The 25313-nt window shown below is 31.5% G+C and overlaps 1 protein-coding gene across 2 annotated transcripts in view; it reads right to left on the minus strand.

Annotated features, from left to right (window-relative positions):
* Positions 1-1652: 1652 nt before the first annotated feature.
* Positions 1653-25313, minus strand: part of LOC129221980 (transmembrane protein 245-like) — a 49425-nt gene continuing 25764 nt past the window's right edge. The window contains exons 10-16 of one of the 2 annotated variants that reach the window (XM_054856388.1): positions 24048-24107; positions 18325-18555; positions 13455-13577; positions 3433-3670; positions 3084-3258; positions 2571-2759; positions 1653-1882 (exon numbers count right to left, since the gene is read on the minus strand). In XM_054856388.1, coding sequence (XP_054712363.1) covers positions 1864-1882; positions 2571-2759; positions 3084-3258; positions 3433-3670; positions 13455-13577; positions 18325-18555; positions 24048-24107 — 1035 coding nt within the window. In that variant the 3' untranslated portion in view covers positions 1653-1863. The remainder of the gene's footprint in view (positions 1883-2570; positions 2760-3083; positions 3259-3432; positions 3671-13454; positions 13578-18324; positions 18556-24047; positions 24108-25313) is intronic. The other variant, XM_054856389.1, reaches the window with a different exon arrangement.

A 25313-nucleotide genomic window follows, 5' to 3' on the forward strand; every position in this document is an offset into this window, starting at 1 on the left:
AATTTTAGGCAATCTTTGGATACGTGAAGATATTGGGGAAGCAAATTTTATTCTTTGGCATGAAATTCAAGCAATATAATAATAAATAAATTCAGACTAAAATTTTATTTCATTGAAATGGATATTTCGAAGAATTAGCATTTGTTATAAGGGGATTGCACTGTATTTTCATTCCAGGAACCAGTTTTCTGGGGTTTGTTGTTCACCTGATGGGAAATGCAATAAAAAAGCATTGTTTTAGATACAAAATAAATAAATCTAAAATTTACTCCATTTATTTTGAAAATTGCGATTAAGACCAGAATCTCTCAAAAATATGCATTTTGTGCTAGGATGTAGCAGAAGAATAATTCTGATGCAGTTGTAGAGGCACTGAATCTTGAACTCTCTGATGTCTAATGGATCAAGCATTCTACTGATGAGCAAAGAGCCTGAGATCAGTAATGGGCATTGTGCCTAATAATTTTCAAGCGCTCAATGGGGTTGTCCTTCAGTCAAAAGTAGTACTTTTTGTCACCGAAATTGATAGAATAAGCAAAAAAAAAAAAAAAAAACATGGACTTAGAATATACTTTTATTTTCCCCAACAGTTATTTTTTAATTAATTTTTCAAAATGTTCGATTCTTCAAACAAGGTGTGGTCTTTATGATGTCACAAATGATGCACTATGGCGCATCTTTCTACCCTATTTCCACATTATGATAATCAAAAAGCGAATTACAATTGCGCTCTACGCTTGCTATCAACCATATTGTTGCCAATACACGTGAGTAAAGATGCGAATTAAATATTTTGGACAGTGAATGGCAACACTGAATGGCATTTCACCATTTGTGATGTCATCGCAGAAGGGTTAAACGATGTAAGAGTACCGATTTAAGTAATTTTTTATTACTAAATTCGGTTATATTGAACTTAAAGAAATTATTTAAAAAATGGTCAGATTCTATGTTCTTAAGCATGCTCTTTCAGAAAAAAATACTTTAAAAATTTTGGAAACGACTCTATTGTCAAAAAAACTCATGTATCCAAAATTTGACATTTCTCTCACTACAGTAACAGAACTTGTAACAGAAGACCGACAGTTGAATTTATACTGCATGGGAGCAGCTGCAAGCAAGGGGGGGGGGACTTTTTGAAGTGAGGGATGAATTATATGCAGGGACGTAGGGGTAAACATTATTGGGGGGGGGGAGCAATATTTCTGTGCACTCCCCTGCATGCGGGAAAAGATTACAGCTAAACCGAAATGTGTCCACTCCATTCTAGATTTGGCTAGACTGCAGAACAGAGGTACATAATGGATTTATCACTGTTCAAGACTAAGGAACTCCTACTGGGCGAGATTCCACAACAATATGGGAACCAAAGAATTTTATTCATTTTTGGACTAAGTTCCATAGAAATTATTTATTTTTGCAGCAGAATGCTACTAATCTTATTTTAAAAATAAGCTGAGTTTTGACACAAAAGAAAGATATTTTAATCTATTTTTGCGTACTGAAATCTTTTATTGTATAGGTTCTTATTTTTTTCCATTTAGAAGTTATTCACAGTAATATAAAACGTAAAAAAATAATGAAATCTAGTAATAATAAAAACAAAAAAAAGTATAGTCTTGTATAAAGGAACTCATCAAATTATACCAAAATGAAGCTTTATTAAATTTTATAAAAATACAAATGATGACGGTGACTTCTTTCATCAAAATAAGGACAATAAATATAACAAAAATTTAATAACAAAACAAAACACAGGCAGGTAAAATAAAGAAAATTTAGAAGTACAATAATACAAACCATGCAAACTAAAAATATTGAAAGCACTGATATTTGTAAAGTATGAACCACATGTTGACTAAACTATTCAGCTGAAAACATCCTATAAAAATACAAAAATGCTTTTAGAAAAAGGAAATGAATACAAAAATACATGTTTTTTTCTTGTAACCACAAAGGCAAAAAACTGATTAGAAGGTCTAAAAACGCTTGCTTTCAGATTAAAAATGACTTAAAAATGACTATATATATATATATATATATATATATATATATATATATATATATATATATATATATATATATATATATATATATATAAACTGAGTGCTGACTAAAGTCTTAAAGCATCCAACTTTAACAAAACCATCAATAAAATAATGCTTCATAAAATATATACTCTTTATTTTGAAATCCTAATATGAACACAAGTTAGGATCAGTGTCGTAATAACTATAAAGAGTATTCATTAATGATAATTTACTGCAGCTAGAAAAATACATTAAGAGATTTTGTAACGGTTAAATTATCAGTAGCAAGGCTGAAACAAGAATTGAAGAAAAAATTGGATCATTTCCATATTGAAGATTTTAGAAAATGATGGTGACATGGACAGCAAACAGATAACGAATAAGCTAATTAATCCTGCAGTAAAGTAACCCTAAAAAATTTCAAAACTGATGTGTGCTTCACTTATTCTTTCTTTAACTTCATGTTTTGTTAATATGAATATTACAGCAAGTGAAAAATGCATTACAATTAATAGCGTATAAAACAGGAAAAAAACTCACCTTTTCAAAGAGAATGCTTTACTTATTCTACGTGACTCGTTCATAGCCGATGGATTTATCACAGCACCATACATATGCATGGCCACAAAAAGAACACATAACAGCATAGGTCCAAACAAAGCTCCTTCAAATCCCAGGCAAAAAACACCACCAGCAATGGCTAGACCAGTAAGATATGGATGGCCACCTCTGAAGAGGGAAAATACATTACAAAAAAAAAAAAAAAACCTATCAGTTCTTCACTATTTGATAAAAAATTCAAAAAATATGATTTATAATAATGTTGAGGTGATTCACTTGTAAAGTATATTTTTTTTTTTAGAAAAGTTAGTGTTATAATTATGTTTACCCATGCACTGATGTGAAAAACAAGAATAATAATATTGGTATCAATTCCAAATAGTTAATGAAAGATTTAAAGTAAGGGTTTTTATTGTTTTTCTTTTCAGAATGGTTTACTGCAGCAAAAATAATAAGCCAACTAAAGCATATTTATGCAAATTACATGCTCACCCTTTGATTTCACTATATATTGCACTGTCAACAAAAGATGTTGGAATAAGTTGAGCTACCATCATGAAGCTTGCAGTCCCTATCTGTCCATTGACCAGCCACAATTCTAGAACAGCAGGCAAGCAAGCCCAATACGGACCCAGGAAAGGAACAGCTCCGAAAATGGCGGCAAGAACTGTAAAAAAAATAATGAGGTAAAAACAGACTGAAGATGCTGGTACAAAAAAATTACAATTTATCCAACCATCTTAAAACTTTAGGCTATTGAAAGTTCTAAAATTACGTAAGTACAAAATGTACCAAAATAATTAAGAATTAAGAAGTAAAATAAGGTATACGAATTATTTACCTGAAGGAATATATACAATTTTGACAGCAAATAAAGTGTGAATAAGCCATGTGTATAACCCATAAAATGCAGCCATTTTGAAGGAAGCAGCAAAAACACCATTGATGGCTTCCTCAACCGCCAAGCCGAACTGAGTTCCACTAGCCGAAGATGGCAAAAGTTTACTGCATACCTCAACTGGCTTATATTGATTTCCACTAGCACAAAGCAGATAGAACAAAGAAGTGGAAAATACAATCTGAAATTACATAAATCAAAGGCATAAATAATATGGCAATAATCATAAACATATTAAGAGATGTAAAGTAATTACAAAACATGCATTTTATAAGTGGCCGGGGAGGGAGGGGGGGCGCCAAATGAAAAAAGGTCTGAAGTTCCAGGCCAGGCCCACATTAATATGACTAGCCAAAGTTGAGCAAAATAAATTGAAAATAGATTGATTGTTTTAGTTACATCATAAATGTATTTATTTCAGACCTTTTTAAACATTTATAAGTTAAATTCCTTGTTGAGGTCGTAAATATGAAATTTCAGATAAAGGCTCGACAACAATACTGCACAGGAGCTTAGAATTTCTACCTTAGGCCCTGCATATATACAGGCATCCATCGTATAACACGGTACTTGTAAAACACGGTTTTGATATAACACAAGATACAAAATTTGGGATTAGTATAACATGTATTCAGTATAAATATTACAAAACTTTAATTTCTACATGGTTTTGATATAACACAATTTAAAAAAACTGAATTTCATTTTTGTTCAACAAAGGAACTCTCAACTAGATTTTTTTTTTTTTCAATTTCTTTGAATAAGGGAAATTCTTAACTTAAATTACTATTGAAAATGTCCATTTTTCATTTGTATGTTGTACTTCATGCTTCCATTTTTGATTAAAAGTGTGAAGTTAACTAACTTTTGCATTTGTGTGTTTTACTGGAATTAAATTTCAGCTATCATCCATTTCACTTTAAGGTTTGATTTTAACACAACAAGGTACACACTGCTTTGATGTTTATTATTTCAAACAAAATGGCTTTAATACAACACTGTACATATTGCCCTGATTTATATTATATAAGGACATGATTAATTTAACAAATACATAAAATAATAAATTAAATAAAGAAATAAAAAAGTCTCATACAACGTGGCTTCGATATAGCATGTACATATTAACTGTGTAGGACAAGGGACACCAATGTGTGTGTATATGTTACCCTGAAAGACTAAAATTGATTTGGAGAATGTCGAATTTCACTGGTGATTCATTAGAACTTTTACAATAACATATACGCTCCTACAGCAGGGTTTCTCTCTAACACAATTGACAAACTGTGAGAACTCTGCTATAACACAGCAACCACATATTTACTCTAGCACAATACATAACCATCGCACAATAATTCCTACAGCACTAGATAACATGATTTGGGTTTCATGCATTAAAAAACAAAATTAGCTTCTAAATAATGTTTCCAAATAAAAAACTACAATGGTGTTATATGAAAACAGATATTATAGCATCTACTTTTTGCAACAGCATATTACACGTATTAACCCATTCTATGCTCAAAGCCCAAAACCCCTTAAGGCGCATGCCACAGATAACAAACGGAGTTGCTTTTTGCTACGTTGCAATAGCGCTTTTTTCCCCATTTTGCTCTCGGGGTTTTAATGCTGTTTTTGCTGTTCAGCTTGCATTCGAAAATCGCTTCGCTTTATTAGTTTTTTGGCAATGAATTAAATAGTGCAATAAAATACAAGGTTGCTAATATGTGCTGAAATATTCATTAAATTTACACAGTACATAACGGGAAAATAATAAATAATACAGGATATGATGAAAAGCAATTATTTTTATAACACTAATTATTTTATTGATTTATTTTTCTTTTTGTTTTATCTCAGTATATCATTTTTTTCTTTTTATACACTTAAGAAATCAAAACTGTTAAATGTAAGATGATCTACCTTTCAAAAGGGCTCAACAAAACATTCTTCAAACAATTGACTGATCGATCCAACCTGTGAGCAAGGGATTTGAATGGAGAAAAACGCTTTAACTGTGGGAATGATTTTCTAAGCGGATAAAAAGTATTCTTCGGTGTCTTTTGATACATTGTGACCCTTCAAAACGACCAACAAACACAGAGACATCTCTTTGCTTTTCGGTTCTTTTATCGTAATGGCGATGACTTTTAAATCCCTTCTGAGTGTCCAGATATCAGTTGCTCAAGCGTGGGAAGTATTTTAAAGATAAATGATTACAAAAGATCAAAACTAGCGGCTAATCCCCTATTTCCCTAAAGGATACTTTTGTGCATGCAACTAAAAGCCTCCAGCTGAGAGAGGAATAACAGAGACTGCCTGGGCGGATTCCCTAAGGAGATGTCCCCCTTGGTGTCTTGTAGTCAACCCTTCCACATTATTTTCTTACAACAAAACAGTTTGATTCAGAAAGGAATTTCAAAGCAAGCTTTACTGCTTGTATTTGAAAACATGTCTTCAGAAGAAAAAAAAAAAAAGAAAATGTTGCTTGAAATCGAGTCGGATTGTTTTTCTTATTTTAAAACATATTTGGATAAATTTTAGTTAGTTTCATAGGATTATTTACTAATTAAGGCTACTTGATTATTGAAAAGAAACCAAATATTTTATTTCTATTTTTAAAATCTCATAAAAGAAGGTGCAATTGGAGCTATTTTAAAACAATAAATAAAATCTGAAAAAGAAAGGGAGAAAAGGAATGTTTCGTTTCTTATGAGTAAAGCGAAAAGAACTCAAGATAATATCATTTCATTTGTACTGTAGTATATATTTTATGTTTTGCATGGTCAACTATTACGTATAATCAATGCGGTCGTCATAATTTTTGTTTGTGAAATTAACCCTCCTGGCGGCGAGCCCGAATATATTCGGAAATATTTTTATATTAAAAACGGCAGGCTACGAATATGTTCGGAAACTTTTTCATACTGAAAACGGCAAGCTACGAATATATTCGTAGCGGCATTTTTCGCTTCCCCCTTCGGTCACTCTAGCGTGTAATTGGAGGTGTGGTAGACTCTCCTTCAATTTGAATGGGAGGCGTGTTGCTGTATGGCGTTGACGGGACCCAACGTGACCCAATATAACTTCTCTCAACATATCACTACGATGAATGGCGCTTTTAAGTACTTTTAACGTTATTTTGTTATTTTATTTGAAACATACCCACGTGTGTTTAAATACAACGTCATTTAATTAGGAAAATAGGCATCATAAAACTTGAATGTGTATTAAAGGAGTGGGGTGAGGGAGAGAGGACTGTATGTACATACACAATTATAAAATTTTAGGTGACAGGCACAACTCTTCCGTCACACGTAATATTTTCTCAGTTTCTCTCTTTTTACCGAAGTTTTGAGGGTAACTAGTCTTGGCTATGTATCATTTTGCGATAAACAACTTAAATTTTCAATCTAAACGTAGATTCAAATTCTATAACTAGTATTTCTGAAATAATAACAATATTAATAATAATGAGAAACTAAAACTGGAAACTAAACAGAGGAAAAACAAAAGCCTTACTTATAAGTAAACAAAAAATACATATCTTCTGTATATAATGAAAACATCATATAGTTAAAGATTTGAACGAATTTCCCTTGATCATTTTAGAATGATTTCTGAACCTAATTGGTAACTAAACGACTAATTATTTCTTTTCGATGCGAGCCAGTTTATTATTTTCACCAGCATGGGTCAGACGTGAAAAAAAAATGATGTTTAGAAAAAAAAAATTAAAAATGTTACTAGCTCAAAAATCGAAATTTTTACGAGGGACGTATATTACTTTACATGTCAAGTATCACAATTTTAAAGACAAAACAGAGAGCTAAAATTGAACTGGAACTCGTTTTTGATAAAGTAAGATTTTCCTAATCAATGATTGAAGTGAGAGCGCTTGAAAAATTCTACGTTTGAGAAATTGTAATTTTATATTAAATTTCAATCTATGTTTTTCGAATTTCCATTTAATAATGAAAAATAACACTGTTGAATCGTAAAACGTTGCACCGTATTATATTAGCATCAAGAAATAAATTATTTATATGCAGTAAAGAATGAGCGACATTAATAATAAAACATAACCATACAGCATCCAACATTCATTTGAATTAAGATATTGTTTGAAAACAAGTCTTCCTTTACAAAGTGGTAAGGATTCATCGACAGCTACATTTTTTTCGGGTACAATATACAGATTTAAATTTATTGTTAATATATTCGTACACTTTATACATTTTTTTAAGTCCTGGCTGGGGATGATTTCTTAAATCAATGGTATTATTGTCCGTGAAATGAAAAAAACTCATAATCGCACTGAACCGTTTTTCAGACATAACTTCTCCAAAAGAGGGTGTTTATATATATATATATATATATATATATATATATATATATATTTGTCCAATACCATTTTTGTAATGGCTGTCGCATGATGCCTTGTAATAGCAATTAATGCTAGAAACACTCTAATTTCACTCGAGTCGGTTTCCTTCCAGTTCTGTACTCTAGAACCCGGTGTCAGTTCATTATTTTCAATGAAGTCCCGTGCATATCGATTCGTTTCGGTTGATACATAGTTGATAATGTCGCCATCCAAAAATTCGCAAAGAATTTCAACCGGTGAAGAATGATGCAGCAATATTTTAGTCTCCGGATTTTCAGTGAATGGGAAGCGTGGTGGAGGGGGAGCCAAATCTTGCCTGTCTAATCTGACCCTGTCTCTTACGTCATTTAGTGATGTATCTTCCACCGTTTCACTATCAGAGAGAGATCCAGAAGACGATGAATCTGAATATTCATTATCTGAACGTTCGTCCGAATCCATTTCTTCAAAAGGAATGCAGCAGAGTTGTTTGCTCAAATCAGCAGAGTGGAATATTATGATCCGTGTATTCCACTAATAAAGTGCAATTAAGAAGACCTTAGTCTTGAAAAAGACTTTTTTTTTTCAAAAAATATCGAAACGTATCTCAGAAAAAAGGGGAGAAAAAAACTTAGTTAACCGTGATAATCAGTGAATGAAATGGAATCTTGCCTCCTCTCCTAAATGCATAGTTTGTTATCAGTGAATGTTCCTACAATGCATGACAAAAGTAGATGCATACTACCTAATCCATCAATAGTAATTTATCAGCACTCAAGTTGTAAGCCTAAACCACATGCGCATTTTCTGTTGAACTGATCACAATGCCCCGTTTCCTGACAGTTTCTTTCCTTTATTCTGGTGCATTTAAAAGAATCACAAGGACCTGCTCTGTCACTTAGATTTTTTGAGAGCGAACACCTTTCTCCAAGCATCCATTTCATTGCAGCAGAAGCATTCATTTAAATTTGAAATGGTCTAACAAAAGTATTGAATGAAAACATCCTATATGTAGAAAGAAGGCATGCTTGGAAGAAACCATACCTTTGAAAACAAAATCAAACAATAATCCCTCATCTGTCATTAAACCGATGTTTGATTATAAAGTACTAAAATTTTCATACGCATTATTCAATCTCTGGTTTTGATTATCAAAAATATTCATAAAAGCGAGCATTGCAAAAAATACACTTAAAGAAATATACATACGAAAAATGGCTTTAAAATAAAATGAAAATACTTATCATTAAACAATAATTTTAATCTTAGCATTATTTATTACTTAAGTATTCATAATCATATTTGAATATGAACGATAAAAGATTTTGAAATAATATTTCAATAACAATTTCAAATGTTCGACTTAGATGAAAAATGACAAAAAAAAAAAAAAAAAAAAAAAAATTAAAAAAATGAGGCAATAGTTTAACTTTCTGAAATTGAAATAAATTAATTACATGTAATAAAAAAATAGCTTGGATTTAAAGAAAAAAACATACCCTAAACGAATGGAAGACTCAAAACTTCAAAATGTACTCAAAAAAAAAAAGGATCCAAAAATAAAAAATATCTATATAAGTGAGGTCATTGAAAAAAGAAAAAAAAATCAACAGTAATTTTGCGTTCGACCTATGTTCTTCTTAGCCCATATGGTTTATTATTCAAGAGCTTTGGAACACACACAAAAGCGTTCTTACACACATTTTTCTGATTATTTTGAAGATACTAGTGAAGTGTATGGAATAAAGTTAAAAGAGTGCCGATATTAGGATAAGAGCATCATCCAGGACAGACAGGGAGTATAAAAAGACATTTCTGATCTTTTCAAAGAGACTATTAGACAAAAGATTACTCAAAACAGTCAAACATTGGAAGCTTTCCTGGGTGGAACAAAAAAAACTTGATTTATTAAAAATAACTATTGAATATTATTCTTTTATCAATTGTTTGAGGTATTTTAGAGAAGTTAGTCATCAAATGTTTTTCATTTAAGCCAGTTTGAGTCTAATTAAAGATATTAAAGTTTAAAAAAGTCACTTATATCGTATAAGTAAACCTAATGGACAGAAATTAAAGTCATACTTGTTCTCAATACATAAATATATGTACGATCAGCTCAATAAAATGTTGCATAAAAATATGCGTTCCCGTATCTCATTATTTAGGAGATATACATTCTAATTTAGAAGAAAAACGAACTATCCTTATGCTTTCAAATAAGATTCATATTTTTTCCCCTTTTTTGTTGAACTAATAGGTTGTAAGTTGCAACTAAGCAGGAAACTACATTCCACAGATTCTCTTTTGTACTAGTTTGATGAGCAGGTGTGCTGTCGCTCAGTGTCACGCGTCCCTAATGAAGCAGAAGGAACTCCCCACCCACTGCGGATTACGAGGGGGGTAAAATTCGTTTGAGAAAAGACTGACTCTTTATGGGTCCACATGGTATTTCGGTGGTGACACAAATCAGAAGTTCTAGAAAAACATGGCCGCCGCTTGGAAGGTTAAAAATATTCAAAACTGTATCACTAAAAATCCATCAAAGGATGCCGCGAATATAAAAAGTTAAAATTTAAGTTTGAAAATATCACGATTTAAAAATAAATAAATAATAAAAAATAATAATAGTATACAAATAAATAAAAAGCGTAGTAAAACACATTATAATTTTTAAAAAAACATACTCGTACAAAATTAAGATGTGTAAGATAATTTTTTAAAAAATGTTGTGTAAAATAAATTATAAAATTTGAGGATTATGAACAATTTAGTGAAGGTTGCTTGTGTAAGAAGGTGGATTTTTGATAACAAGAAAAAGAAATTCTGTTTATTTGCTTTATTCAGGCATAGAAATATTGTTAAATGTGTAAGGAAATATTTTCACACTTGTTCATCAGGAGTTCAAATGCCAGAATACTAAGAAACAAAGCTTCAAAAATATAATGCCTGATTATTTGAAGCATTATACGTGTCCCATTCAGGAGTACTTGAAAGGTTAATATCTTAGTAAAATAAAATAAATGACAACAAGTTTCGTAAAATACTATAAGTTACATCCCTTTTGTCTAAGGAAAAGAACTTGATTACCGTTCCCCTAAAAGCACCAGAACCCAACAGAGAAGCGCAATATCAGGGTTCTGCCCCTGGAAGGATCGCCGACACATATTCGGCCGAGGCAAAAACTGCTAGAAACGCCGTGACGACACAGGATCGTCGAAGGCAGTTAGGAACCATTTTCTTGCGACGAGCCTGAATTGCCCAAGGCAGTATTGACACAAACTGCACGGCCGATCCTGTATCGGCCGGGGCAAAGAATGGGTTAAGATTTAACAAGTATTAAGTAAAAACCTATCTTTTATTAGATTAAATAGTTCAACCACTTGTGAATTGATACTCTTATTTTCCAAAAGTTTTACACCTCATATTTGCCATAACTTTAAAAACAGTGACTAAAATACTATCTAGCAAATATAAAAATAACGTAAAAATATTTGCACTTGCAGTCATTAAAAATAAATAAATTATAAAAACCTTAACAACCAAAAAGCATATAACACATCTTCTCACAATATTCATTAATGATAAAGTATAAGAACTAAGAAAATACTCATTTAGTAAAATAAATCAAAACATAACTTAGCAAAAGAAGCGACACATCTTAAAAAGAAAAACTAAATTATTCATGCAAAATTTAAATCTAATGCTTTTTTTAAACAAAACTCACACAAATTAGTTTAAATAACTAACAAGTAGTAGCATATAAATAATATAATCAATAGTGAGATATCATAAAATTTCATAACTCAGAAGAAAAAGTTTGAAACTTTAAATGCACATTATTAAATCAGACTACAAATATCAACCAATCTTTACTAATATATAAAGAGAGAGGACGAATTTTTGTGTGTTTATATGTTCGAGGTAATCTCCGGAACTACTGAACCTATTTGAAAAATTCTTTCACTGTATGAAAGGTGTCTTCTCACTGAGTAACATAGGCTATAATTCGAAAAAAATCCGATAAATAGTTCTTTTTTTATTCCAATTTAGGCGCAAATTTCACGTAAATTGCCTATTATTGGCTATTAAAGGGGTGAAAAATTACTTGCACATATTAAGTTCTAAGCAATTTGTTTCGATGCTCTAACTTCATTATGATGGGAGTAATTTGCATTTTTAGCTCGAACTTTTTTAGGCTTAGCTGAAATTTAGACACTACTTTCTTTATTAAATCTGTCAATAAAAGGTGAAGGAATTGTCCCACAATTTTCTTTTTGACAGCATTGGAAAAAGCAAGATTTTTTACTCCAGATCTCTCTCGACCCGTGGTCGAAAAAATTAGCTTCTATCTTCAAAGGAAAAAAAGTTACAAGCGTTTTTAAATCAATTTCGAAATATGTCATTTTGATTCAGGTTGTCAACTATTTTATTTTCACGTTTCCACGGTTACGCTTTTTGAATACATTTTGAATTCATTTCATGTTTCCATGGTTATGCTTTCAAAATCCATCTTTCGCATTTTAATTTCTTAAAAGTATTTTAATATCTGTCGTCAATGGTTGGAAGGGTAATTTTGTATGGTGTTTTTTTCCCCCCTTTTATTTAAGCCTGATTGTTGAATATATTTCACACGACATAATTTTTATTATCAAAGTAAACCGGGCAAAGCCGGGAAACGCAGCTCTTAATATATATAAAGATGTGAAAGCTACTGTTAATGTGATCATATACCTTTTTGTTTGTTTGGCGAAACATTTATTATTGCTAAAGAAAAAACATCCGCTTCACTCGCAAAAGGATCGACTTCCGGTAGCGTGATCGTTTGGCGCGTTAGGTCCTGAGCTGTTCGGTCTAGGATTATTGTTTTAAGGCAACCGTTAGTGAAATTCATTGTTTTGGCGATTCATTTTGAAAGAAAAGAAACTTTTGATTTGTTTTTATCCGAATGAAATGTACGACACTTTCTTTCTTTTCCGACGATGATTTTTGAATGGTTCACCGCATTTTTTTTTCATTAGACGGATAGATTATGATAGCGTGGTTGCTGGGCAAGTTTGGCGATAAACAATAGAGTTTGGAATTATTTTTACACTTGAAAGATATTATTTGATGTCTTTTTTTGTTTATTTGGCGAAATATTTTATATTGCAGTAAAAACCACTTCACTTGCTAAATAGAGTTTTAAAGCAAATGTAAATCTAATTGAATCATTTGACGAAAAGTTTTAAATTCCAAAGAAACTTATTTTTTTTTTTTGAAAAGGTGAGTATGCATTTTATACAAAGAAAAATGATCATTTCACATCAGAGGGGGAGGGGGCGTCATTTTTTTTTTTTTTTAATTCAACGGACCTCCATTAAATTTTTAGCACGGGCATCGCTGTGCGGGTACTGCTAGTAAACATAATGTAAATATTTTGCATGTACTGTATTAATTGAGCATGAAACAATGAAAACTCTCTCTCTAGTAGGGCATATTTTTTCTCTCCAATACTGTATAATTATTATTATTATTATTATTATTATTATTATTTTTATTATTTTTTTTATTTGAGTTTGGTCACTTCTTTTGCCATATTGTGATACGTCAAATCACTTACAAAATTCAAGACAAAATTCAAAACAGCAGTGCCTCCACCAAACAAAAGGGAAACTATAGCAGTTAAGGCACTGAATGCTAAGCTTATATTTCCTTTTAGAATTGTCCATACAGAATCTAAAACCTGAAAATAGAGGAAGAAATTTTTATCAGTTTTAACATTAATATGACAAATTCTATGAGAATTACACATCACTCTTTCATCATAATTAGCTCACATACTATATGGCAGAAAAAAATTACTCAACAACCAATATGATTACAGTACAAAGGGGCTAGAAAAAAAAATCAAGAAATTTAGTTTTCAAGCAATAAAGATTTTGAAAAAATTACACAACTAACTCTCACAATTACACACACACATACATTTATATATGTAATATGGGACCACTTTGCATTTCACTTAACAAGTTATTCTTCAACATATTACTGGATTTGAAATTTATTTATATCCTTGTTTCAATGCAATAATATCAAGTATTTAATTTTTTGACTGGTTCCAAGACATTGTTTAGTTGGATTACTAGAACTTCAGACTTTTCAATTTTCAATAATATGAATGTGTTGAACGATTTTCAGTTTCAATTTGAGTTTTTACCTTTTTATGTTCTACTGAAGTTTTACCTTTTTATTATTCTTAAAAATAAATGTTTAAATGTGGATTGTTTCATGTGTTGAGTTACGGAACTTGATAATTTTCGAGATGCAATGAAATGAGATAACACCTAGCAACAGAACTACAATAGATTAAAAGAGTTGGAAATAATTCCTCAAATCAATCAGTAGGCCAGTGAAAAAAGGTCGAATACAGAAATAATTGGTGGAAAGTTGGAAGTTGCTTTAATCTATGCTGTATGGGTCTGGAATGACCATATTAAGTTTTCCCCCTTCTACTAAGTGAGCTTTAGCCGCTACAGCCAAATTAGTGACAAAAAACACCTGTTTTTTCATAAATGTAACAATATCGCAAAAATAACTCTTCTAATGGCCATACAAAAGGGCAAATTACTTGTAGAGATTAAAATTCTGAACAAAATGGATATTGACAATATATACCTTTGTTAAACATTAAGCACACAACTTAATTTCAAAGTTCGACTCAAATCACTAATCAAGAGCTTCAAGCTAGAAGGTACCATTCCCACTCCCACCAGCCCCCCCCCCCCCGCTCCCGAGACCCACTGGAATAGAATGCCCTAACACCAAAACAGACGGGGGTGCTTTTCTACCTTAGAAAGCAGCTACACAGGTACGTATTCATCAAGTTGACTTAGATGTTGCTGAAAACAATTTAGTTTTTTACAATGTAACAAAGAAATGAAAAAGGATCCCTATCTTAATACAGAACTCATTTTAGTTCTTAAAGGGAAGGGCAAAAATACTGATTGGTTAATTTCAAGTAGAACTATCCAGAGAAAATGACTGATTTTAAATGACGTAATTTGAATTGGAAAATTAGTTTTTTTGTTAAAGGTAAAATATTTTCCCATTTGCTTCTTGAAATAAATCAATTTTTTACTTCAAACAACTTAAATATTTCATCTATAATAATAAATGTTTTGCTGTGAGACATGGTAATACATGAGATGCAGTTTAGGAAATCAACATAAAATATCACAAATTCAAAATTTTAAAGAAATGGGCATTAAAAACAATAGATTAGTATTAAAAAAATATATTATTACAACAAAAATATAAAGTACAAATGGCAATCCTCTATCCTTCAAAGAGGTTATTATTACAACAGAGTAAAATAGCAAATATTAGAACAAAAAACAAAAAGTTAATATACGCAGCAATTTTAAGTACTTTTCGAAATTTAGCTGAAAAGCTTTAAAAATTCAGACACATAAGCCATAAACTAAAGAATTTGCAAAAAATACTATTAAAAAAATTAGTTCAAAAATGCAAAAATTGTTTCTAAGAGTATATATAGTAAAATTACATTCGGGTTCTTAATTAAGAACTTCTTTTGCTAGATCAGCAGCAATTCATTAAAAATGTTCATCTTTCTAACAAAAGATAGACGATAAATAAAAATTCACACCTATTTCCATGAATGCTCAACTTTTGCATTTCATCAGTACGTAGTTTCTTCAACACATACAGTTAAGAGTAATTAGAAAACTATCAGACATGTGATTATTGAAAAAATATGACATTACGATAACTTGAAGTACAAAGGGCATAACAGAGAAAGGCATCAGGCATAAAAAGTTACAAACAATATATAATATACACGTGGGTCACCTAAAATAATACGCTGATCATGGCTAAAACATTCGAAAACATGCGAAAGTTTAACAGTGTGTTGGATGATGATAGAAAACAACATAAATTTTCTCGCTTAATTTGACATGATAGTATTTTATGGCTGCTTTCAACACATTTTTGAATTCCACATTCTTTGATTTCAATCACGTCACCTTCCATACATAAGTAATCCCAAATCACACACAAGTCAGTCATTTTTCCGAAACAGTTCACTCCCGTAATCACTGATTGAGCTAAAAAGCACCATTTCTCACAGCAAAACATTTAATATCATTAATTAAGTTTTCTTCAAATTGCATAAATTAAAAAAAAAAGATTTACTTCAAGAAAAGTGAACTGGAAAACTTTTTTAGCTTGAACATAATACTGATTTTCTAATTTAAATTATGTCACCCAAAATCAGACATTTTCTCTGGATAGTTCTACTTGAGATTAACCTATCAGTTCATTAATTTTTGGGCTTCCATTTAAGAACTAAAATGAGTTCTGTATGAAGATAGGGTCCTTTTTCATTTTTTTGTTACATTGTAATGAAATAAATTGTTTTCTGCAACATCTAGTAAGTCAACTTAATGAATAGGTACCTGTGCAGCTGCTTCCGTAGGTAGGAAAGCACCCCCATGTATTTTAGTGTTGCGGCTTTCTATTCCAGGAGGTCTCGGGGAGGGCCGGTGGAAATGGGAAAGGAACGTTCTTGCTTGAAGTGCTTGATTAGTGATTTGAGCCTAACTTTTAAATTAAATTGTGCGCTTAGTATTTAACAAAGCTACATATTATAGATACTCATTTTGCTCAGAATTTCAATCTCTACAAGTAATCTGCCTATACGTATGCCGTTGGAAGGGTTATTTTTGAGATAGTTATATTAATGAAACAGCAGGTGTTTTTGGTCACTATTTGGCAGTAAAGGCAAAAGCTCATTTAATAGAAGGGGGAAAACTTAGTATGGTCATTCCAGACCCATACTGCATAGATTAAAGCAATTTCCAGCTTTCCACCAATTACTTCCGTATTAAACTCCCCAACCACTGGGCTACAGTGAATCACTCTTTATTTCCTCTGAATCAAGAAGAATCATTGTCTTGGGAACGGACCTACAACAAAGCTTCGAGACAAATCACTGATTCAAGGAGGTACAATATCATACATTATCATAGAAGGCAAATTGCAAGTCTTTTGGTGAATTGCCAAGTAAGTAAATTGGATTTTTAGATTCGCCAAAAGTCTTGATTCACTAAAAGACTTGCTGTTCATTTTTTGGGAACTGTGACTTATTTGCTCAGTTGAAAGATTCGATTTTTTAAAGCATTTTATGAACTCAGTGTCCATCTCTAGTGGCTACTGTTCAGAATTCCAAGTCTGGAACTTTGATTTCAGATCTGACTATAACCATTCACCATGTTTATTTTCTTGTGTCCAAGACTAAAACAAACAAAAAGAGATTTTGCTTTGATATTGCTACCATTTTTACAACGAAAAGTAACTTTAAGAAACTGTTTGATTCTTAAAATAATTACCGAATTCTTAAACGAATTATAAGCTGAAAAATTTGAATTTGATAAAAGAATTAAAATACTTGTTAAAAAAAACTTTTTTTTCTAACTCTTAATGCTGGAAATTCCTTCAACTGTCATTTAAACTACTTTAATCACATATACAGGGTGGGGCGCAGGAACTTCCTTTTTTTGAAAATGAAATAAAAATTGATATACTTAAAAATTCTTTATTATCATCTTTTTCATGTCACACATAATGGAAGATTATGCTTTATGCTGTTTTGAAAACAATATTTTGTAAGCGTTACCCTCCATTTTCAAATTTTCAATACATTGATTTAGTCGAACTGGGAAGTTTTGGTCAACTCTTTGGAGCATGTCGACTGATACATTGGCAGTTTCGGCTCGGATGTGGTTCTTTGGGTTCTCCAGGGCTCGTGGGACAGTCACAGGGGGCTAAACCAGGTGAGTGTGCAGCCCGGGTTAAGTCCCCACTATGATTGAGCGGCTGGAAGAAAAATACGTCTCCACTAAAAGTGCCATACTGTTTCGACCAAAGCATGATGTAACAAAAAACTTCCCATTCAAATCTTCCTGTTGTGTCTCTCCCCACCACTATGATGCTCAACATTTTTTGCGAGCCGAATTCAACAAAGGTAGTTCCCGCGTCCCATCCTGTATTATTATTAATATTTTAAAACCTGGCATGTCATTTTAAATGAAGTATTTTTATTTTTCTTTCATCAGCCATTCAATATTAGCCATTTGCCAATGAACTCCTGAAACAGGCACTAGGCAGTCTTTTAAAACATTAAATGAAGTTAGAAATTTACATGAATACTTAAAATGAAGCAAATAAGCATTTACTCACATCTTAACTATCACAGTTTTTTTTATATTATTCTATCATTTTGCATTTTGGGTTTCATGCAGGGTTTGCCACCTGAAAGCTGCTAACATTTTTATTTTTTTAAAAAAAGGAAAAACAAAACCTATAACAAATTTGAGGATTTAATTTATATGAAATAAATTCTTTGATCAAAACAACTGAAGTTATTAAAAGAAAAACATACAAAAAATATGACAATATTCAATACTCACTGACAATAGTGTTCCTATATTTTCCTTCACAAAATTTACAATCAAATCCATGTTTAGTGTTTTTAACCCATCAAGTAAACTATCAAATGATGCTACATGTTGCAGATCAGGACTCGAGCTATTGCTGTTTCGTGAATGCCAGAGTTCATAAATTCTGTCGAAAATTTCTAAAATTTGCTTCTCCAGTGCAGCAGCACGTTCCTCGTTTTTCTCATCAATGATGCGACGAACCTTTAAATGATTTCCAGCATTAGTTTAGACAAAAACAATAATAATAAAAAAGACAATGTAAAAAGTAAAACTGGGTGCTGTGCTTTTAATATATTTTGCTGCTTTGTTCACTACTCACAGTGTTATATCATGGATAACCAAACACTCCGCAGTAACTTTAAACGTTCTCCCAATCAATTTTATTTCCGCAATTTCACAGTAATGTTTTTTTGTTTTATTACGTTTTTTTTCTAAAACAATTTACAACTGTTTTTGCACTTAAAGCACTAGATCAGAAGATGAACACTTTTATATTCATTTAGCAATCTTAATTTACTGCACTTGTATTTCAATCTGAGCAAAGTTTCAATCAACTTAAGATTATTTTAAAGTTTGACCCAGATAAAAACATTTTTATGGCAATGTAGTACTGCTGCTCTTGAAGATTCAGTGTTCTTTCGGATTGTACCTTCATTCGGAGACTGAGAATGACCCCCCCCCCCCCCAGAAAATAGTGATACATCAATAGTATAAAGAGATCTCAGAAAATAGCCCCAACCAACTAAATTAAAGGGTGCATTATGAGCAAAATTCTCTCAATCTTTCTCTTAAACTAAATAAATATGCCAAAACAATGGTGATGACCAGTTTTTCTCCACAACACCTCACCTCTTAGTCTTTAGCTTTAGGTTGGTGGTGACCAGCTTGGCTGGTAAAAGTCAATTTATTGATAAAGATCAAGCGACCTCTATTCACTTCATCGTAAATAACAGCTGCTTATGGTAAACTATTCCGAGTACCAAAACCCTATTGAAGCAGGGTTTTTTCCAATTTCAATATTAGCTTGAAAAGCTTCAAACAAGGACCCTTGGTTTGCCTTGTCGAGCACATCAACATCCTCCATTTTAACCATTTAAGTAACTGGATCATGTCCCATTTGACTGGACTCCTTTGCTCAAGACTACATACATTTAAGCCTTTTAACCTTGGAGTCATTCTAAATCTGAAATCAGTCTATTTAGTAACCAAGTCACCCTTTGTTGAACCATTTTCATCAGTAGTTCATGTAAGGAGACCAAATCTGAGCAGCATGCTTCAAGTGAAGTCCTGTCAAACTTCTTTATAAAGCTAGAAGAACTTCTTTAGAATTACTGACATTCCAAAATTTCCTTGTGCTTTACTTAGTTAAGTTTTGATTACGTTATTTAAACAATTCAACAGTAATTTTCTTCTCAGAAACCACCTCTCATAATGAATCCTTTTTTTCAGAACGGCTCGTGGTCAATCCCAAGAAGTTTCACTGTACTAGTGTCTAAGCAGTAACGTATAATTCTATTGATACAGTAATGAATCAAGAAGCAGTCTGGTACGGAATGGAACTCTTGAATCCCTTAAGCACTTTTCAACACTCAAGAATATTATCTTCTAATGTAGTTGAGTGGATATGCTGGGTAACTAAATTCCCCTACTTTTTCAGTTTAACTTAAGCAAGACCCCACCTTTTTTTTCAGTTCTACTCCACATCTCCGACATTAATTCATCACGATTTTGTTGCAGTAATAGGTTTCCAGTGAAGATCAATAGCAATAATTTTAAATGGAAAATTTAGAGTACACACAGGGTATTCTGTTTTAAACTGCAAGACCTTTATTTTCGCAACCATTAGTCCTAGATGTATACTTTCAATTTCAAAAAATGTTCAAAATCAGATTCAGAGTTAAGATATTGAAAGTTTGAAGCAAAAATAAAAATGAGTCAAAAAATAAAAGATTAAACTTTTTACACGGGCCCTAGGTCTCCTAACTAATATTTAGAGAAATAATCTCCATTGAAAACTATTACAGAGACAAAAAACTTGACATTTGTGTGCTCAAAACTCAAGGAGATATTCCAGTTCAAAGTTTTAAGGGACCATAAAGAAGATGAGATTGGAACTTATCGCCCTTTCAGAAGAATGACAGGTCGTCAAAGTAAGGAAAACCAGGTATCTATATTTTTCATTGCCATTCAAAAATAAATGCAAATGTTATATGCCGTGATATGAAAAAACACACAACAAAACCTCGAACAATTTGAAAAACCACTCTATGTGCACATATAATTTCAAACACTTTTTACCGCTATATTTTCCCCTAAAAGGTGTTACAGCGAGTGAAAAATGACGTAAGTCACAAAATGCTGCATTTCATATCTCAGTGAATATTGGTTGTACTAATTTCAAACCTTTTTGTGTTGGAATTATTTTTTAATGGAGATTATTTTCCTAAAAATAACTTAAGGGACCTAGGGCCCATATAAAAATTTATATTTTGTATTTTTTGACTTATTTTTATTTTTACTTCAAACTTTCAATATTTTATCTCTGCAGCTGATTTTGAACATTTTTGAAATTGAAAGTATACATCTAGGACTAATCAAAGCAAAAATAAAGGTCTTGCAAGTTAAAACGGAACACCCTGTATAGTCCATTCAGTATTCCACATGAAATTGAAACTTGCATCTGCAATGACCAGTGAAAAAGCTCGGGAACGATCCCTAAAAATTTGTAGATTCAATTTGTAAAATCCATGCTACGCAATTTAGATATAAATCATTTAAGTGAGTCTCAGGTGTAAAGATGTTTTACAACACATAAATAAACTTTGTATTAGTTTCAGCACACATGAAATTACAAAACATGAAAGCAAAACTTAGTTATGTAGCTGGAACATACAGAAGAAAAAAAATCTAACTATTATGGAAAAAACAAAATATAAATAATAAGTATAAAATTAGACTTTTATCACTAGAAGTTTGTAGGAAGCAAGAAAAAAGAATGGACAGCAGAAGCAGTCAGGTTAAAAAATCTAATTCAAAAGAAAAAATTTACAGAAGAAATCAAGAACCTGTCTCAGAGACAGCAAGAGGAATGTAGCTGGAAACAACTTTATTACTTAGATCAAATTCATTAATAATAATAAAATAAAAAGGCAACAGGCAAAAATTTTACCCCTTCCATCTAACTCCTAAAAAGTATAAACAATATTGGTTGGATTATTCTATTTAAAGCTTCTGTTTTCAGTTTAGTTTACTCACAATTTTAGCCTCACGGCCTGTAAGTCAGAATTCAACATAAGGTTAGTGCAGGCAATATGGCTTAGATTTAGATCTATTTAATCTTTCTTTCATTTTATTGTTTATTTTTGATTTCCCATTGAGCATGAACTTAAATTTAAAATTCAGTTCTGCAAAGCTGTTTGTCTGAAATTGTTAGCTTTTTAAATTGCCATTCAAATTAAAACCAATTGAAACCAAATTCAACCAAATATTCATGAAAATTGTGATATTTTAGGCTGAAGTTAGTGAAAGTATTGAGCATTAATTAAAAACTGAAAGATGAAACTGAACTGGATACTGTACAAAGACTGGACATCATCATTATCCTCATGTAAATAATAGTCGATGATGAAGTAAACCGTGTGTTTCATCAATGAAACTTACGCCACGGCATGATGATTCGATAATATGTTTTGGTAATGTTTAACATGCAGGGAAACGCTTTATTGTGACAAGGCTGAACTCGATTGGGTAACTTAACAGTTTTACTGTTAAGACTTTCATTTTAGGAAAACGAAGATCCCAAAACAATGAACGCTATCTACTAAAGTTTAGGGTTAATCCACTGGTGTTCGAGTTAAAATTTCAACTATCAAACTATCACCAAACAGGCAATTGCTTCGTTCAAATGTAGAAACAATTTTCACCCCTCATACCATGAGGGGCGATTTTCTAGTTTGAAAGAATTGTTTATGTATTTACTTATCCTTTTTATACATCAATAACAAAAAAGTATAACAACTAAGCCACAGTAAGATCACTCTTTTTTTTGCATGGAATAGGACTTATGATCAGAAAATAAAAAAAATGTTGAAATAAGAGCAAATATTCAGAAGCATCCCACCCCCTCCTCATTTATTCTTTTTATCCCAATATAAACTCAATTTGATATGTTGCAAAAACTCATATTTTAAAGAACATTAAAAGAAATAAAAATAATGACAACCAATCCAGAAAAATAGACTCACTTCTTTTGCATGGAATAGGAATAATGATCAAAGAATGAAATTACCTGTTAACATCCGAAGAGAATTGTTTTAGAACCATTCTTTCTACTCATTTACATGCATTCTTTTTAAATTTGAAAATAAAATTAAAAATTAATAAAATAAGTGACACAGAATACATCTTGAGATTATCCAAAAAATCATCTGTTTTATATCTATAAGAGATAGTTGGCAGACCCAGAAAACATGGATGCCAAAGTAAAAGAAACCTTGAAATCTGTGAAAGCCATGGGAAAAGACCTCAGTTCAAAGCAATCAACTCAGTCAATGAAGAACCAGGAAAAATTCTATTTTAATATGAATTTCTCAATTTATATTGGATTTTCAAAGTTTCTTGCAATGGAAGTTGAAGATATTTTTTATGAAAATTATGTACGTAAATGAAAGAGAACACAATGCATAAAAGTCCCCAATTTCTTGCATCTCACCTTAATAACGGTGTCTCAAAGCAATTCGTTATAAGTGTCTAACCAACCAAAGCAATTCGTTATAAGTGTGTATTTTGTAGTTATTCGATCAATTATTTACCACTTTATTCCACAGAATAAGGGACCTCTGCAGTACGATTTGCTTCTATAATACCCTTATTTCTCTTTTTAATCATCCTATGGCATTTGGAACCTGAAAAATTGGTTTCCAGGTCTCATCCAAAAGAAATACAAAGGAGCATTTTTTTTTTTTTTTTTTTTTTTTTTTTTGGAGTATGATTTTTCTCAGGTTTGAATGTCTGGAAATTTATAGATCCAGGCTATGGTCCTTTCAGGCTTTCTAGATGGACAGATTATACCTTTGAAAAGGCCATGCAATATTGACTTTAAGTCAATCATATGGACAACAGTCAGATAGCATTCTAACTTCTATTCCCAAGAAAGTTTTCTAACTGAAGTATTATTATGAATTCATTAATATGAAAGATGTTACAGGGCTAAAGCATAGCACTGAAAACAGGACAAGGGGTCATTGTTTTAAGCTATTTAAATCTCAGGCTAACATGGATATTAGGAAAAATTATTATTTTAGCAGGGTTGTGGAACCTTGGAGTAGCTTACCAGAAGAGGTGGTAATTTGAAAGGGAGTAGATAGCTTTAAGAGGGCCATTGATCTTCACTGGGGATTGTGAATTAACTAGGACCAGCTTAGCTGTGCCCACAGCCTTTTGCTGATCATCACTTTTGTATTTGTATTGAGGTTCAAACAGAAGAATATTGAGAAAACATGATAGAATATGAGCTTTATGAAAAGAGAGTTAAGACGAGTGGTAAATCAAGTAAAGGAAGACCTCAACCAGAATTTTCCTTAAAAGCAATGCTTGGAAAGGAATAGGTATGAAAAAGAAGTAAATAATAGGAAAATAGGCTGATACACCTAAAAATTACATATTTATTTTAGAAAAGGTAACCAATATTACACTAGACTTGGAAACCGTCCATTTCCTTCAAAGGGGCCGCTGACATTTGTTCTTGATCTAACCTTAATAATAAAAATATCTTCTTAAGTAAAAAATATAAAAACATTATTAAATAAAATTATAAATTTAAATATTTTTGAAATACACACTCCATGAATGAAACCATGTTAATATGAATTCTCAAGACAACAAAAGTTATTTACAAAATTAAAAATCATATTTCAAGTTTCACTGTAGATACATATGTACATAGACATATGCATAAACAAGAAACACGACTGTTTGGAAACATTTATACACAGTAGTATATATATGAAATTGCACTTATGTATTAAACATTTGTTAGAGGTATTATTTTAACTGTCTAAAAAGCAAAGCATTTACATGAAAAGTATTGCAAGGAATTTTTTCAAGAAAAAGCAGTGCAGATGGTAATAAACAAAACTAATGGGATGCTGGATTTTATCATTAGATCCATTACAAATAAAGTTAGGCCAGATTATAGTGAAATCATGTATAGTGAATTTATGGCTATAATGTAAGAGCTTCAATTCCCCTTCACGTTTTACTGTGTATTAGTAAACTTTTTATAATGAATTTATGGCTACAATGAAATTCTTATTTGGCTCTTTCGAATTTGGCATAAATGGGTGAGACTGAAATCCCAGAAAGCTCGTCTACCATTTATATAAAGGTTCGGTATGACTCAATTTGGAATATGCAATTTGGTTTTGGTCTTATCTTCAAAAAGATGTTACCTTGTAATAGATTTTCACATTTAGATTATGATTTTATCCTTAAAAAACTCCCAATGTGTGCACCACCCACTTCCTTGTAGATCTATTAAAGAATTAATGTCTTTTAATAACTCAAAAGAATGAGAGGTTGTACTCATATAGAGTATATATGTCCTTAAAAAAAATATATTTTTAAGGGTTCTTTTAAAACTTATTAAAAATGACTATATAGAATGGCATTTTTACATTAAAAGAAATCTGATGTTTTTGTTGGCGCATGAGATCTGATATTGCAACAACAAAAAGAATGTAAAAGGAAGAAAAACTCATCATGATAGTGCCTTAGAGTGAGCAGAAAAACATTTTAAATACTTCCTCCCCTATCTTGTTGTGAGCATCCAAAGACTTTTACAGAGATTCAGTCACAGGTATCAAAATTTTAACACTAACTCTGTGAGAATCTGTTCAAATAATGCTGAGCTTGCACTGACAGAAAACAATTAAAAACCAAAACTTGGTGATATAGCCAAG

The sequence above is a fragment of the Uloborus diversus genome, chromosome 5 (assembly GCF_026930045.1).
Source record: "Uloborus diversus isolate 005 chromosome 5, Udiv.v.3.1, whole genome shotgun sequence".
NCBI classification, from domain to species: domain Eukaryota; kingdom Metazoa; phylum Arthropoda; class Arachnida; order Araneae; family Uloboridae; genus Uloborus; species Uloborus diversus.